We start from the raw sequence: 14643 nt of genomic DNA, 5'->3' as shown, positions 1-14643 counted from the left end.
GACTGTGCATGTCCAAGTGACGCATTGCAGGTACGAATCCACCAATCAGCGCCCTCCTTCTGGAGTCTCTGCACTCCTCGGCATTTTTCTAAAATCCTCTTCCGCCCAGAAAAATAATCCCCCCAGACTACTCCTCCGGCACCGCCATCCCCCCCCCCCCCCGTACCGTTTCACAAGCGCACCCCACCTCTTTCCCGCACCTCGCCCCTTCCTGCGCCCGGGCTTGGGGGCTGAGGGGCAAAAAGGGCACGCTCTCGGGGTGCGGGGGGGGCCTGCCGAGAAGAGCGGGAGGAGCCGGGACTTCTTTCGCAGCTCCATTCCCCGCCGGGGAAAGGGGAGGGGGGAGGGAGCGGCGCGGAGCGATCCGGGAGGGCTGTGAAGAGGTTTATGAGGCACTGCTGGCAACCAGGCAGGGCTCAGTGTGAGGCGAGCTGCAGTGCGGGGTGGTTGTTCGTGTGCTCCTTGCAGCCGTTAGCTTCCACCACACCCCATAACCAGGCCGAGCCACCATGGTGAGTCCCTGGGGATGGGGTAGTGACAGAGCTTTGCGGGTGCTGGTCCGGTGCCTAGTGTGTGTGTGGGGGCGGGGGGGTTGGGGGATGGGGATGCCTGTGGCTGGGTGCGAGGAGGTAGGAGAGGGGCAGGTGGTTTGGCTGGTGCGGGGTGAGGTCGCCTGCAGAAGGGTAGGGGTGAAGGTGTCCTTTGCTGTGGCCGGTGGGCTTAGCCCGGCAGCGCCGGCGGGCTGGGGCGGAGGGTCCTGCTCGGAGGTGCTGTGTGCGTAGGAGGAAGTCGTGGTGGACGAATCCCGCCCGGGTCCTTTTCCCGCCCTGGGGCGTTGGTGTGGATTCAAAATTCAAACTGCCACTCCGTTCGAGCGCCATGACGCTTTGTTGGGGCGTGTGTCGGGGAGGGGGGGCAAGGGGGTGGGGAGCGGCAGATAACGGTTCCTCCTGGGAGGAGACCTGCCTTGGGGGGTGCCGGGAGGGGGGAAGTAGCCTACCATGATGGTACCAGCTCCGCTTTCTTACCGCTTCCTAACCTCCCCCCCTCTCCCGGCAAGCTGGCGTGTGCGGCTGAATGGGGCTGGGGAGACAGCGGCGCGGCAACGGCTGCTGCGAGCGCTTAAGATGTCTGGCTCGCTAGCGAGGTGTGTTGCGCCTGGTAATAATGCAATGCGGAGCCCTGCAGCTTCTGAGCAGCATGATGATGAGGGGCACGCTGCCTCGCTGCACCATCTCCCTCCTTGCTAGACCTCTTGTCAGCTCACGCTGGAGCCGCTCTCCTCTGCCGATTTCATGATAACGCCTTGCTGTCGGTGGCTGTCTTGAACAAGGGATTTTTTTTTTTTAGCAGTTTTGGCTTTCCGTTTTGGTCATTGCGGTGAACAGTCCTGCATTTTCTTGAGCAAGCACAATTTATTTTTCCTAGCAATACGTTTGTTTAGGATTTTAATCAACTGTCGAAGTAGAACACACTTTGTGGAATTGGAGAATTGTTTCGAATTCGGTCTAAAGCATACGCGTTTGGGCTTTTTAATTAAAACAAGTGGATACTGAAGCACATACAAAGACGAACAATTCTGTTGCAAAAGCAGCACCAATGACCACTTAGTACTATCTCTGCATTAAGAGAAGATGCAGTATAGTGGAATTACCTTTTCATTCATTACATACTTTTAAGGAATCAGATCATTATCCACTCACCATGTCTAATGTGAACGCTGGGTACTTAAAATTAAGGGGTTTTTCTGAAGTGCTTTCTCTGGGCAAAGAAATTGGGTGAACAGAAGCCTGAACTTGTTCTTTTGCTTGAATTGTGAACCCATACAGCAAATCATCTCTAAAGGAAAAAAAGCAGTGAATGTAGCCGCAAAAGGCTTACTGCTTTTAGTCATCGCCTGTACAGAACCAAAAATGGAGTATCTTCAAGCAAGGTCTATATAAAAATGGGTGTGTCCAGGAGGCACAGTGACATTCTGAATGTGGTTATAGTTCATCCTGACAGACCAGACTGACTAAAACTGTGAATATATGTTGTCCAGAACTGCACATGCTAGATAAAGCAGAATGCTTTGCTCCCAAAGTAAGCTAACCTACTATAAGTGTAGTTTTAGCCCTTGTATGCTAGTCTGTGTAGTACTTGTTCTTTGGTTAATCTTGCCAGAACAACACTGTCCATTCAGATCTAACACCTGTAAAGTATACTCAAATGCCAAGTTTTGGAGGGGAACGGTGTCATCTGTTCTGTGATTTGCTGATAACTCTCTATTGGGCAGCATTAGTCAGCTCTGTTGAGGATCTTCCAAACTGATTACTGCATAGCAGCTATGACTGTAATGAAACACTACCTCTAGAGGCTGCTTGTGCCACTGAAAGTGCGCACGCACACAAGAGCTCCCCTTCTTTCCTAGGAGGCTTAGATTATTTGTCAGCCCTTCAACATAATCTGGGGCTGGGAGGATGGAAGCTATTGCAGTGAAAATGAAAGTGCTGCAACATGGATCGGAGAATGCTGTGTCAAAGCTACGATGGGTTCCCTGACTTTATCAAAGGAGGTTTTCAGGTGGATCTTGGCTGTAGTAAGGGGCATATCAAAACTTCAGTATAGGCATGTTACAGTTGCAATTTAACTGTGTGTTTCTGAAGTTGGGTTGCATTACTGAAGGTGTGCATACTGTCACATGTATGGTGCCATGACTATTTAGCTTAAATTCAGGACAAAGAACTCCAGAAGGCCCCTCTAGGAAGACCACAGTGTCCTGTGACACGCATGCATGGATCTGGGCTGATAGCCCACCACCTGAGTGGCATGGGAGGGAGTGATCTGGCAGACTTGCTGGCTCCGCCTTTTACTGCTGTTGTGCAGCAGTCCCTGCAGAGCCTAGCACTGCGGAGTACAGATGGTGTTTGTTCAACCTTGCCCCACCTCCTAGCTTATCTTTCAACTGCCCTATACCTGTGGCTTGTAATAAGCTTCGTGCTCTTCTCAAACACTGTACCTCCTACAGGTACTGACAAAGCTTATCCAAATTTATGGTTAGCGGCTATAGGATGTTTTAAGTTGCTGGAAGAGTTAAGAGTTTGGGAACACTTAACAGCTTAAACACTGCTTAATGTCATGTCTTTATATAAAACAGTATGTGACTCAACTTGCTAACCCATAAGTATTGACCTAAATAAACTAGGTTCTTGCTACTTAAATCTGATCTACAGCTTTCTGTGGATATAAATATCCTACAGAAATGTAGCACATCATTATCTTCACTTGAGCAATAAAAATGTAAATGGCATGCAAAGGTGTGAGTAAGTCTGTGTTAATGATACACTCCAGACAAGCAAAAATCTGTTAGGCTTCTGTTAAGTGACCATCAGAATGCTTCCATCTCAAAGCCTAATGTTGAATTGGTGATTCTCTCAGCAGTGTTGCTGCCACCCTAGACTATCTCAATTTTTTTTAAAAACAAAAGTTGAACCTGCATGGGAATACTTCCTACAGCTGTGGAAATTGGAACAAGTGGAGTCTATAGCTGTAAATACCCATTGGCTGCTCTTTTAAAAGCTGCTCATGGTGTGGTCTTTATTCTTAGAGTAGGTGAGCCACAGGCAGTCTGAGAAAGCACTGATTGTGGCCTTTATCTTGGGCTGTTGCTGTATTGTATGCATATGTTTTTTGGAAGTGGTTTAGCTCTTGTATGGTTGCTTGAGCAGTTAGCTTCACTTTTGTTACAGGAGGAATAACCAGAAGCTGGAAACTTCTAAGTTTGCATGCAATATAGACAAATAATTCAAATTGAAATCAGTAAAAATTGACAGGTGATGTATATACCTTTTTCTAAGTATTTCAATTGTAGATGGCTAATGTATAAAGACACCTTTGTGGGCACAGCTAATGACTGAAAATATTTCTGTCAGTATTGCAGTAATTATAAAAAGGTTGTTGCTGAATAGGAACAAGAGGAACAGAACTTTAAAAAGGGGTGTTTTTGAACTTGGGCAGTGAGTGTATCTCTTCTGTATTTTAAAGCTGGGGGCGGTTGACTCTTTGGAGTACAATGGGGTAAAGAGCTCAAGGAGCTTCCTTGGAGGAAATGTATGGCCTTATTACTACAACTCAACTGAAGTTATCCAGAACTTGTTTGAAGAATCAGCTGACTTGAAAACCTAGGGAAAGTACTTCTGCAGTCCTCAAATGCCTTTGTGCTCTTTCAAGAGTGAAGTCCATTTTGGGTTTGTCTTTGGAAGAGTGAGGAGGGGGGTTTATTGCTGTCAAATCCAGTTGATTCAAAACTGTTCAGTGATAGAGCAAAATGAGGTATAAGCTGGGACTTACTCAACTGAAAGAAATTATGTCTTACACCACTGAAACTTTTCTCTAGTGGCCCCGTAAACTACATTATGCTACCTGAGTCTGCAGACAGCAGTCTGAAAAAAGTCTAGACAGCCACATGACAAATGCACTGAAATTACCAGTTTGGGCCAAAGCTGCTAGTACTGATTGTATGGACTCTGGTTTTTATGGCCAGGTCTTGGACATGAAGCTTCATGTTAATCAAAGTATTATTTAATTCTAGAGAAGAGTATATTTTTCTAATTATAGCATTGTAACTCGGCAAAAGAGACTAGTCTGACTTAAATTTGGGATTTGGGAGTTACTGCTGCATTACTTAGACCTAAAGTGTTTAGTGTTAAAGCTGAGGCTAGTTTACCAAAATGTTACTACCAGTAGTCTGCTGTGTTAACAAGTTTTTAAAACCAGTCTAGAGAGACCTACCTGTGTGCCTTGACTTTGCTAGTGTTGCTTGGGTAATGGATTGATACACATGGTAATCCATTATTTGGGTGTACCAGATATTGCAGGGTCAGGAAATGAGGACAGGCTGCCAATTCTTACCTAGCAAGCAATCCTGATGACTTGTGAGCTGTGTTAGAACTATTTCGGAATGCTACAGAAGTCCTGAAGAGCAGCTATCATATTCAGAGGCCTCTACAAGTATGTGTCTTATTTTGTCTTAAACTTTTGCTACAACTATAATGATATTCTCTTTTTATTGCAGGCTGATCAGCTGACAGAAGAGCAGATTGCAGGTGAGGTTTTTACATGCTGTGTTGCGACTCCTACTTGACCTGGCACATCTCTTAATCCAGTGACAGTCTGTGTTACACAAGTTATTTAGCTTTCTTGGATACTGAAGAATATTGTGGAATGTTTTAATTTGTCACCCAAGTTTTAAAGGCTTATCTACTATAAAAGCACCACGGATACAATGAATCTGAAGTTCTGTCCTCTAGAATAGTTAGGCAATCCTCACAGCTTTACTAGCTAGTAGAGTTGGGACTCTGGTGTTGTGGTTTTTTTCCCTCTCATGACTACAGAATTGTCCCAAGTGCAAACTGAAAGGCTGGGGGGGTGGGTCTCTGGTGAAGACTTGGAATCTAGAGTGTTCTTATAACAGAAGGCAAAACCAATTTACTTTGTGGTTTCCTGTCATTGGAGGTGTTAGAGTGACTGTTCTTGATGACAGCAGAGACTGGCTTTGTGATAACAACTCTTGATATTCCATGTTTGGAACTGTATTGTGTACTTGGACACAAGTGTTCTGTGCACTTGGTCTGGTGCTTGCTCTGAAATGGTTAAATAAATACGCATCTCTTGCATCTTAGTATTGGCCTGCTAACAATGGTTTCTATGCACTGACAACTGTCTACTGGTGGCTAAAACTTCTGGTTATCATGTCTCCTACTCATGCAGGCTGCACAAACTAGTGTCCATCACTGTTCTCTGAAGACTGATTTCAACTTCAATAATTGATGTGACTTAAAGCTGGTAATGCAGAATTCAGCCTTGCCACGGACATTAAAAAACTTAAGGGTTTTTGATCTGACAAGTGTATAGTATTAATACTAGAAAGTCTCACTGCGCATAACTCATGCAAAATTATTTTAGAGGGTGTTAGAATTCTGCTAATCTGATAGTATCAGGTCAAGCATACAAATAACAGCCTCTGAGAGGTATTGCTATTTAACTACAGTGTAGCTCTTGAAGACACTGTATTAAACAGAAGTGTCATGATGAGCTAGTTTTGGTTTTACCATAATCGCCAAATCTGAAGTGTTAAGAACATTTTTCTGTAGCTTTTAGACTTCAGAAGCTTGCTTTAACTCATAGGAGACTAATTATGGTTTTGTGGAAAGTCCTTAGTCTATTTACTTGTTGCCATGGTACTGTCTTAATGAGTAAGCACAAGCCAAATCTAGTTCAACTGGAGATTTTTTTCAGGAAGTGGCCTACATATCTTAAGGGTTTTGTGATCAGTGTAGTTGGAGCAGGCTTTACCAATTGTCACTGCTGTCTTTTCAATAATGGTTCATTGTTCTAGTTCTTAACTGTAGAAGCTTTATTTGTTGATGTAGCTGATTATGGAATATAAACAGGAAGCTTATTAATGCTATCTCAGCATTAGTGCAAATGTTAGCTATTCAGTAATGATAGTATAGTTCTCAGAGCCAAAAGTGAGTGTTAATAAGCTTGTCATACTGGAATAGGGGGTTTTAATCTGTATGGAAAGAATAAAAAATATAACTTAGTGTCCAGTGTAAAATGGGCTGCCACTTTCAGTTCAGCTGTGGTATTTCATGAAGCAAATGTGTTTGCAAGTAAACTGTAAACCTCTGATGTGAAGATACAAGCCCACTGCTGGTCTGTTAGGGAACCATCCCTAGTACTGCTTAGGAGGGGTTGCAGCTGACTAAGCAGGCTGCTTAGTTTTCCTGTTGAAGGCTGTAGTCTTGCATAGGAAAACTGTCACAGGTACAGTTTGTATGTTTTATTGAGACTGTGGTTTTAAAGGCTTGAGCCTGGTACCATTCCATTTCAGCTTATATGAAGACACCTAGCTTTTGATTTGAAGGCGGGCTTAAGAAAATTGTACCACAGGGTAGAGACAACATTCCCTTTCTTAAATAGAAGGCCAAAGTAGTTAAAGCAGCCACTTCTCCTGGACTTGAAATAAATCTTCCACCTCTGCTGTCAAGCACCAGAATACAGTTGTTAAAGATTCCAGATGTTCTTAGTTTCTATGGAGCTCATTGGTCATATAGGACTGAAGCTTCTTGTTATTACAGGTAGGGGTGAAAGACTTCCCAGGTTTTGTTCATATGAAAGACTTAATTTTGAAAGCTGCATAGGTACAGAATGTGAATGCTGGTTGCAGCTTCATTCGGTCAGAATTGAAGTTGCTGAGTCAAATGGGTATCCCTTTGGTTAAGTGTTGTATTAAAAAAGATATGTAGGTCAGGACCATTTGATGTGGGTGGTCAGGGAAAATTCTAAAGATGCTTTTGTCCCAAAGCACCTGGTCTTGTGAGCTATACTTCCTACCGCTAGATCTCAAGAGAGTTGTAAATGAGCTCTCTGAACAAGTAGGCCTATGTATGGTGTTTGTTATGCCTTCTTCCTGTAGTGTGCTGTGGTTCTCTGTTGGGGATCTGACCACAAGAGTTATTTAGAATTTATTTTGTAGTAGAAGTAGTCATGTTTAAGTGTTGAGCTCCTGGTAGCTGAAGAGAACAATTGACATTCTCCTATAAAAGTTCCAGACATAGCTGGCTGAACAGTGTGAGAGTGGAAATGGTGGTTCTGGTTCATTGAACATATTAGGTCACTGAAGACTACCACTTAATCTGGAAAGGTGATGTGGTGCTGAGATGCCTCAAAAGCTATTGTTAGATGGAACATTTTGAGCTAGGGTGTCAGAGTTCACATTCTGTTGGACTAGCCTCTGGAAGTAGTCTTTTCTCTTGATGCAGTGTGCTTTTCAGAGGGAAGGAAAGGCTGAAACTTCATAGGCTGGCCTGAAGATGAGTGGTTCTGCCAGCACTCCTCAGGTTTCTGACAGCTTAGCCTTATCTAGGATACAAGAGATTTTTCATTTTAAGTTTGATATGGAGGAGTGTTGAACAGAGGGAGGATTTATTTTACGTGCTACATGGAGTCATAAGGTGCTTTAAGTGTGGGAGGTGTGTTTTATAATCTTGCATTGCAGGAAGCCACAACTGAGTTGCTCACTAAACTTAAGTATTTCATAGCTGCCCTTCACTGGCCATTGGTGCAAATCCTCCCAAACTCTGCTAGGTTGTTCTTGTTCTAGTCTAAACTGTATCTGCATAGGTTGCTGTTCCTTTGTTCTAATTACTGGAGGTGGTTCCTAGAAGTGGTTAAAGAGGTATTTTAATTGTATTCCTAACTTGATTCAGCATTTCAAACAGGAATATGCTGCTGATCTTTGACTTGCTTTACTTTCTTTATGGTTGTGATTGATAGCTGGTTGTTTCTTAGCCTACAGCATCTTCAAGTAAGAGTTGTCCTTTGAGTGGTTCATGTCAAGTGTTCAGAATATACCACTAAATGGCCAGTGTTGTAGAAAGCAAGTCTTTGAATTTTGTGTAAAAATTAAATATTACTTTTTCTAAGCAGGGTCACTGCAGTACTGTGAAGTCTGCTTCATGTTTGGGTTTGTGACAGTTGACCTTCAAGCTAAGGATGAAGTGGTTAACAGCTAAACATTTTGATTAACAGTTGACTACCTCACTTGAAGAAGACTCAGTGTTCCCCTTTTGAGGGCCTTCCATGATAGACTATGAACTTCTCTACTAGGCTTGACCCAAAAGCCTTTTCTGGCCTATCTGCTTTTTCATTACACAATACTGGCTTGAAACTGTTTTGTCTGGTCCTGTGGTAGCCTTGCTCTGATTCTCATGGGCTAAACAGTGGGAATTGGCTTTTGGGACACTTCAGACTGTTAGATGTAGGTAGAAGAGTGGTTTTTTTTCCTGGATGGGACTCAGCTGTGGCTCTGGTATTATAGCTGCATTCATGAACTATTAAAAGCCTATTTTTGTAGCTGCATTTTTAATGCTTGCCAGACTGTACTCACCTCGAGTGTTTCAGAGTATGAAATGGATCAAGTAAGACTTTATACAGTTTGTGTGAAAACAACTTTTACTTTGACTAATTCTGGCCTGGGAAACCCACCATCTGGAAAGCTGGCTGCTTGGAAATGTTGAAAAATTAATTCTTGGAAGTATTTCTGATGCAGGAGTACCCTTGAGCTAATGAGTTCTCCAAAGTCATAATCTTGGGTGCCTTAAGCTGTAAAAGGATCTGAGCTGTGCAGGGGAATAGATAAGTTTTCCATGTTTAACTGTAATTTGTGTATGAGCTACTATAGTCCAGTGAGCTAGTTTAAGGTCTGTGGCCAAAGACAAACAGATGGCATGGATTAAAACCAACTCCATTTTTGGGCTGGACAATTAAACATGTTATGCTTGTATTAATATTGCTGGCTACAGTACAGCCATTGTAGGGGGTTAAGAGGTAGCATTGAAACACAGTTACAATTACAGTTACAGTTAGTCTTAAAACTGTTTTTTGACTAGTTCTATGAAGCCTGTTTCAGGATACAGTAGGGCTGAAGCAATTTTCTAAGCAGCTTTTCAGAAATTAAGATTCCAGTGACTTTCCTCCTTGAACAACTCACTGGAGTTGTGTATATACATAGACTGAAGAACTGTAGAAGTCCAATGGGAGAGAGAGCTGGGAGAAGTTCCTTTCTAGCTAGGTATGGCCAAATGTTAAGACCTATGGTGCTAGGTACTGCACCTTTATGTAGCATATACTGTTCAGACTTAACGTCCAGTGGAAGTGAGTTGTAATGAGAAACTATTTCATAGAATCATAGAATGGTTTGAGTTGGAAGGGACCTCAGCAGGGACACCTTCCACTTAGACCAGGTTGCTCAAAAGCCCCATCCAACTTGGCCTTGAACACTTACAGGGATGGGGCATCTACAACTTCTCTGGGCAACCTGTTCCAGTGCCTCACAACCCTCACAGTGAAGAACTTCCTTGCATCTAATCTAAATCTACCCTCTTGCAGTTTAAAACCATTACTCCTTGTCCTATTTTTAAGTTTGGTCTGATTATACCTTTTACCATTGACTTGTCTCCTCTCTTAGTAACAGAAATGCTATTAAGTTGTAGCATTTGTATTTTAAGTACCATTTTTTGGCTTTTTCAAAGTAATTTCATTATTTTTTCATGAGATAAACAGTTCCTACGAAGGATGTGGATCATTCTAGTTGCAGACAGCTATTCCTTTCAGCTCTGTATTAGGGATCTTTGTTCAAGATGGATAGTAACAAACATCTGAGTACTTCTAAAATGGAAGACCTTCTATCCTGTTTAGGTCAAAATGTGGTTGTTTGGTAGACTGGTGGGTTGTTTTCCAGATGCTGGTGCTTCCATATTGGCATTACAATTATAGCAGTCTGAGCAGTATACCGAAATTGTCTTAAGAGAATGAAATCAAGTTTTGTAATTTACAACAATAAGCAGCAATGGATTCTCATATGATTAAGTAAACTTAATATTTCAAAGCTGAAGGAATTAATTTGTTTTTTGTTGTACAGAATTCAAAGAAGCTTTTTCACTATTTGACAAGGATGGTGATGGTACTATAACTACAAAGGAGTTGGGGACAGTGATGAGATCGCTTGGTCAAAACCCCACAGAAGCAGAGCTACAGGATATGATCAATGAAGTAGATGCTGATGGTAGGATTTTACTAATAAGTAATTTAATAAAGTGCCTAAAATGTGTGTTTTTCTAACAAAGTAAGTATTTTGCAGGCAATGGCACAATTGACTTTCCAGAGTTTCTGACAATGATGGCAAGAAAAATGAAAGATACAGATAGTGAAGAAGAAATCAGAGAAGCCTTCCGTGTGTTTGACAAGGTACTAAAATGTTTACCTTAAATATTTGTTATGAAAACTCAGTCTGACTTCTAATTAGCTTCCTCCTACTTGAGGGGTATCTGCAGTCATGTCATCTAGAACCTCTAGGTTAACTAGTCACTGTAAAGTTTAGTCTACTGTGGCACTATACCTGAAAGTCAGCTGAGTCATCATGATAGTAGTGGGTGATACTACTAAGCTACCACTTACTATGATACTAAAATACTTGTACAAGGCTGGCAGGGAGATTGCTTAAATATTTAAAATGGTAATTTTTAAACCTTTCACTTACTCTTTACTAAGTAAATTGCTAAATGAGTCTAAAGTTAATCAGCTTCTTAAGCAACATGCACTTTTAAACAGGAAACATATGATAAGTACCTTGGGGTGTGGTGAGGAAAAAGCTGGTCCAGAGTTTGTATACACTAGTACTTTGATACCCAGTGTCCCGGCTAGGATGGAATATGTTAAGAGTGGTCTCTGAAGGCCTTGTGCTGGACTCCCATGAAACAGGTGAATGAGAAGTAGTTTCTGTTCAGGAAAGACACTTGAACCAGGCAGTCATGTGATTGAATAGGCATCTGTCACCTAAAAAGGTTGCAAAAGGTGCTCATTGCTTTGTCAGTGATTAAAAAAGTCTTGGGATAGGACAGCCAAAGTAGATGGTATTGGATAAGTTGTTTTTAAAATGTCTTTTTGAGACTAAGATCCTGGACAATACTGAAGATAGGCTTACAGCTCTCATTTGCCTTGTGCAAATGCTAGTGGTTATAGCTATGATATCATCTTAATGTTCAACTTGCTCTGCAATATTCTTGAGTTACAGTTAAGTCACTAGGCCTTAAGCAAGTCTATTCCAGTCTTCCTTCTTTCCCTTCCCAGGATGGTAATGGTTACATTAGTGCTGCAGAACTCCGTCATGTGATGACAAATCTTGGGGAGAAGCTAACAGATGAAGAAGTTGATGAAATGATTAGGGAAGCAGACATTGATGGTGATGGTCAAGTAAACTATGAAGGTAAGGAGTTGTTAACCAATTGTTTTTTGTGTAGCACTTTTTATGCTGGTGACTGTGTAGGTGCTGATAGCCGCACCAAGTTTAAACAGGGCAATGTTCAGATGAGATCTTCTCAACAGTTAGTGTTCCTTTAAGCTAATGTCTTTTAGTATGTACATTGTGTAAGTATAAATAGGTTTAAGTGGGTTATTGCTACCTTTGTGCCAAAGGCAAAAAATTGCTATTCAACTCTGCAGTGTAAGAAATAGCTTTCTAAATCTAATGATGTCTAATGACCATTAGAATGAGGAAGCTAGCACAGATGTTCACATATTGTTTATACTGTTCTGTTCACTAATGAATGTTGATCTGACTGTAGCAAGTCACTCATTTTTCATTAATGCTTTTAAAATTACTAATTAAAGGGGGAAGCCTCTAAAATATGCAGAAATCTCAAGACCTTTAGAAGACCTCTTAATCAGCTGCAGCAATAGCTTATTTCTATTTCCTCCTTTCTGCCAATGAAACTTAAATGAAGTCATGCAAGCAGGAGCAGTTGTGTTAGACAATTGCTTGCAGCTCAATCACTAAGCTTGTTTTCATTTTAACTTTCTGAACATTTTATAGAAAAAAGCTAGGGTATTTTCAGATAATACCCTCACTGTTTCTGAGGTGTAGGTGTGGCTTCCCTTGAAGGCCTTTTTTGGTTGTGACTGTGGGATGAGCACTCATCTGAAAGTGAAAAGGTGTTTTTTATGAACAAGGCTGCTGCTCTATAACTGTACTTACAAATAGACTGTTTAGAGGCTGGCACTTGAGAGCATAGGCACCCCTCATTTCCAGTTGCTCTTTTGAAACTTAAGCAACCAGTTAACTTCTCTTAGGTTCCTGGTTTCTTTTTGTTATTGTATCTGAAACTATGGTTCAGCAAGATAAGTATCCTGTTTTGTGGGATCTAAATTCCAATGTGCTGTGAATAAGCAATGATTCAGTTGCTTAAAGCTGGTCAGGCAAAATAGTAAGACTTGAGCTATTCTGCTTTGAAAACGATTCAAACCAACATGATGTCTTGCACACCTACTTAACTGATCATCACCTCAGCACAATTTCTACTGATCTCTTAGTCATTCTTGGATATCTTGTCCCTATCCAAGTCAGTGGGCATGAGGACCCTGTAATGTCCTATTTTGGAAGTAAAGGCTGTTCCCCAATTCATGGAGGGACCAACTTTTTTGATAAAAGTAGAGGCCTTTTGCCATTAAAAATAAGAGGTTTTTAGGTGTGATTAGAGAAGGGGACTGTCTTGAAGATGCTTTTTTGAATGTAACTGAAAACAGTTTTGAAACAGTGTTCAGCACTAGTAAGGCAGGTCACTTCTCAGATCTTGCAGTTCACATTTTTCTCTGAATAACTCTTGCACAACTCTTTCCTTTTACAGAGTTTGTACAAATGATGACAGCGAAGTGAAGACGTTGTACAGAATGTGTTAAATTTCTTGTACAAAATTGTTTATTTGCCTTTTCTCTGTTTGTAACTTATCTGTAAAAGGTTTTTCCCTTACTGTCAAAAGAATATGCATGTATAGTAATTAGAAGGCCATTCCTCCATGTTTTTCTCCTTTATCTTACTGTCATTGTTCTGATTTTTGGAAAATTGATCTAAGTAACAAATGTTGCATGTGGCTTACTCTGGATATTTAAGCCCTTCTGCACATCTAAAGTTAGATGGAGTTGCTTAACTGAGGGAACATCTGGGTTGTCTGTTTTTAAAAAAGTAGCTTTCTTTAGGAGACTTGGGTATGACTAGTGTAATGAGTTACAATAAGTATGCTAGGGTTTACCATGCATTAGCAATTCCTTAAAGTGACATGCTGGCTCTAGTTCTCCAGTACATAAAGGAGTTTATTCAGCTTTCTGTGATGGAGGAGGAGAAGGACTTTTGCAGCTAACTGCAGGATAAAACCATGTGAATGGTATATATACATGTGGCTAATGCACTGTAAAAATCATTCTCCTAGCTTACTTCACAGTAACTTGTTTGTGGCCATACCTGTAACATGTTGTTGAAATGTGGAGTCTTAACATTGTGGACGATTGACAGTCAACAATATGAAACTTAAGTTGCACTAATGCAAAACGGGTGATTTATCCAGGTACTCGTACACAAGTTTTTTTTGTACTGCTGGTCCTGTACCAGAAAACATTTTCTCCTCTTGTTACTATGCTTTTTAAACTTTGTTTAGCCACTTATTTTCAAAAAAAATCTGCTTATGGCACGATTTGCCTCAAATCCATTCCAAGTTGTATATTTGTTTTCCAATAAAAAAATTACAATTTACCCATACTGTTTCAATGTATCCTTGAATTATTTACAGGAATTGTTCAGTACAGTTGCTGCTCTGTGTTTCAGTATGTAGCAGTTTGGTTTGCTTATGCAATGGATTGGCTGTCTTAAAATAGCTTGGAAGGTGAAAACTTAGTCCTTAAACTCTGGCCCTTAGTAGTATTGTTGACTTGAAGAAGCTTTCTTACTAGTAGTTTAAAAATGTATTTTACAGTCTTGTGTGGAGCTTGGTGCTTCAATAAACTTACCGTAGTGACTGGCTATGCCCACTATCTGTAGACATTGTGAACTGGATGTTGACCTAGTTCAATAGTTGACCTAAAATTAAAATTCCTTGTTCGGACAACTAAACCTGTTTGCTTTCTTTTAATTATTTTGGAGTTTATTCCCTATCAGCTGCTACATCGGGGTAACTTAGTCTCACACTTAGACTTTTCTGAAGCTGCCATATCTGAGTCGCTATTCAGGATGCAGTCAGCTCAAAGTACAGAAGGAAAACATTCTCTTAATGA

The 14643-nt window shown here is 41.2% G+C and overlaps 1 protein-coding gene across 1 annotated transcript; it reads left to right on the top strand.

Moving 5' to 3' along the window:
* Window positions 1-282: 282 nt before the first annotated feature.
* Window positions 283-14125, top strand: CALM2 (calmodulin 2). Its single transcript, XM_075042878.1, has 6 exons — window positions 283-512; window positions 5054-5084; window positions 10466-10609; window positions 10685-10791; window positions 11674-11809; window positions 13227-14125. Exons 1-6 carry the CDS (start codon window positions 510-512, stop codon window positions 13253-13255), a joined length of 450 nt encoding a protein of 149 aa, XP_074898979.1. The 5' UTR covers window positions 283-509; the 3' UTR covers window positions 13256-14125.
* The last annotated feature ends 518 nt before the right edge of the window (window positions 14126-14643 follow it).

The sequence above is a fragment of the Buteo buteo genome, chromosome 12 (genome assembly GCF_964188355.1).
Source record: "Buteo buteo chromosome 12, bButBut1.hap1.1, whole genome shotgun sequence".
Lineage (NCBI taxonomy): Eukaryota > Metazoa > Chordata > Aves > Accipitriformes > Accipitridae > Buteo > Buteo buteo.
The sequence above is the reverse complement of the archived record's forward strand: the minus strand, read 5'-3'. Positions and strand labels throughout refer to the sequence as shown.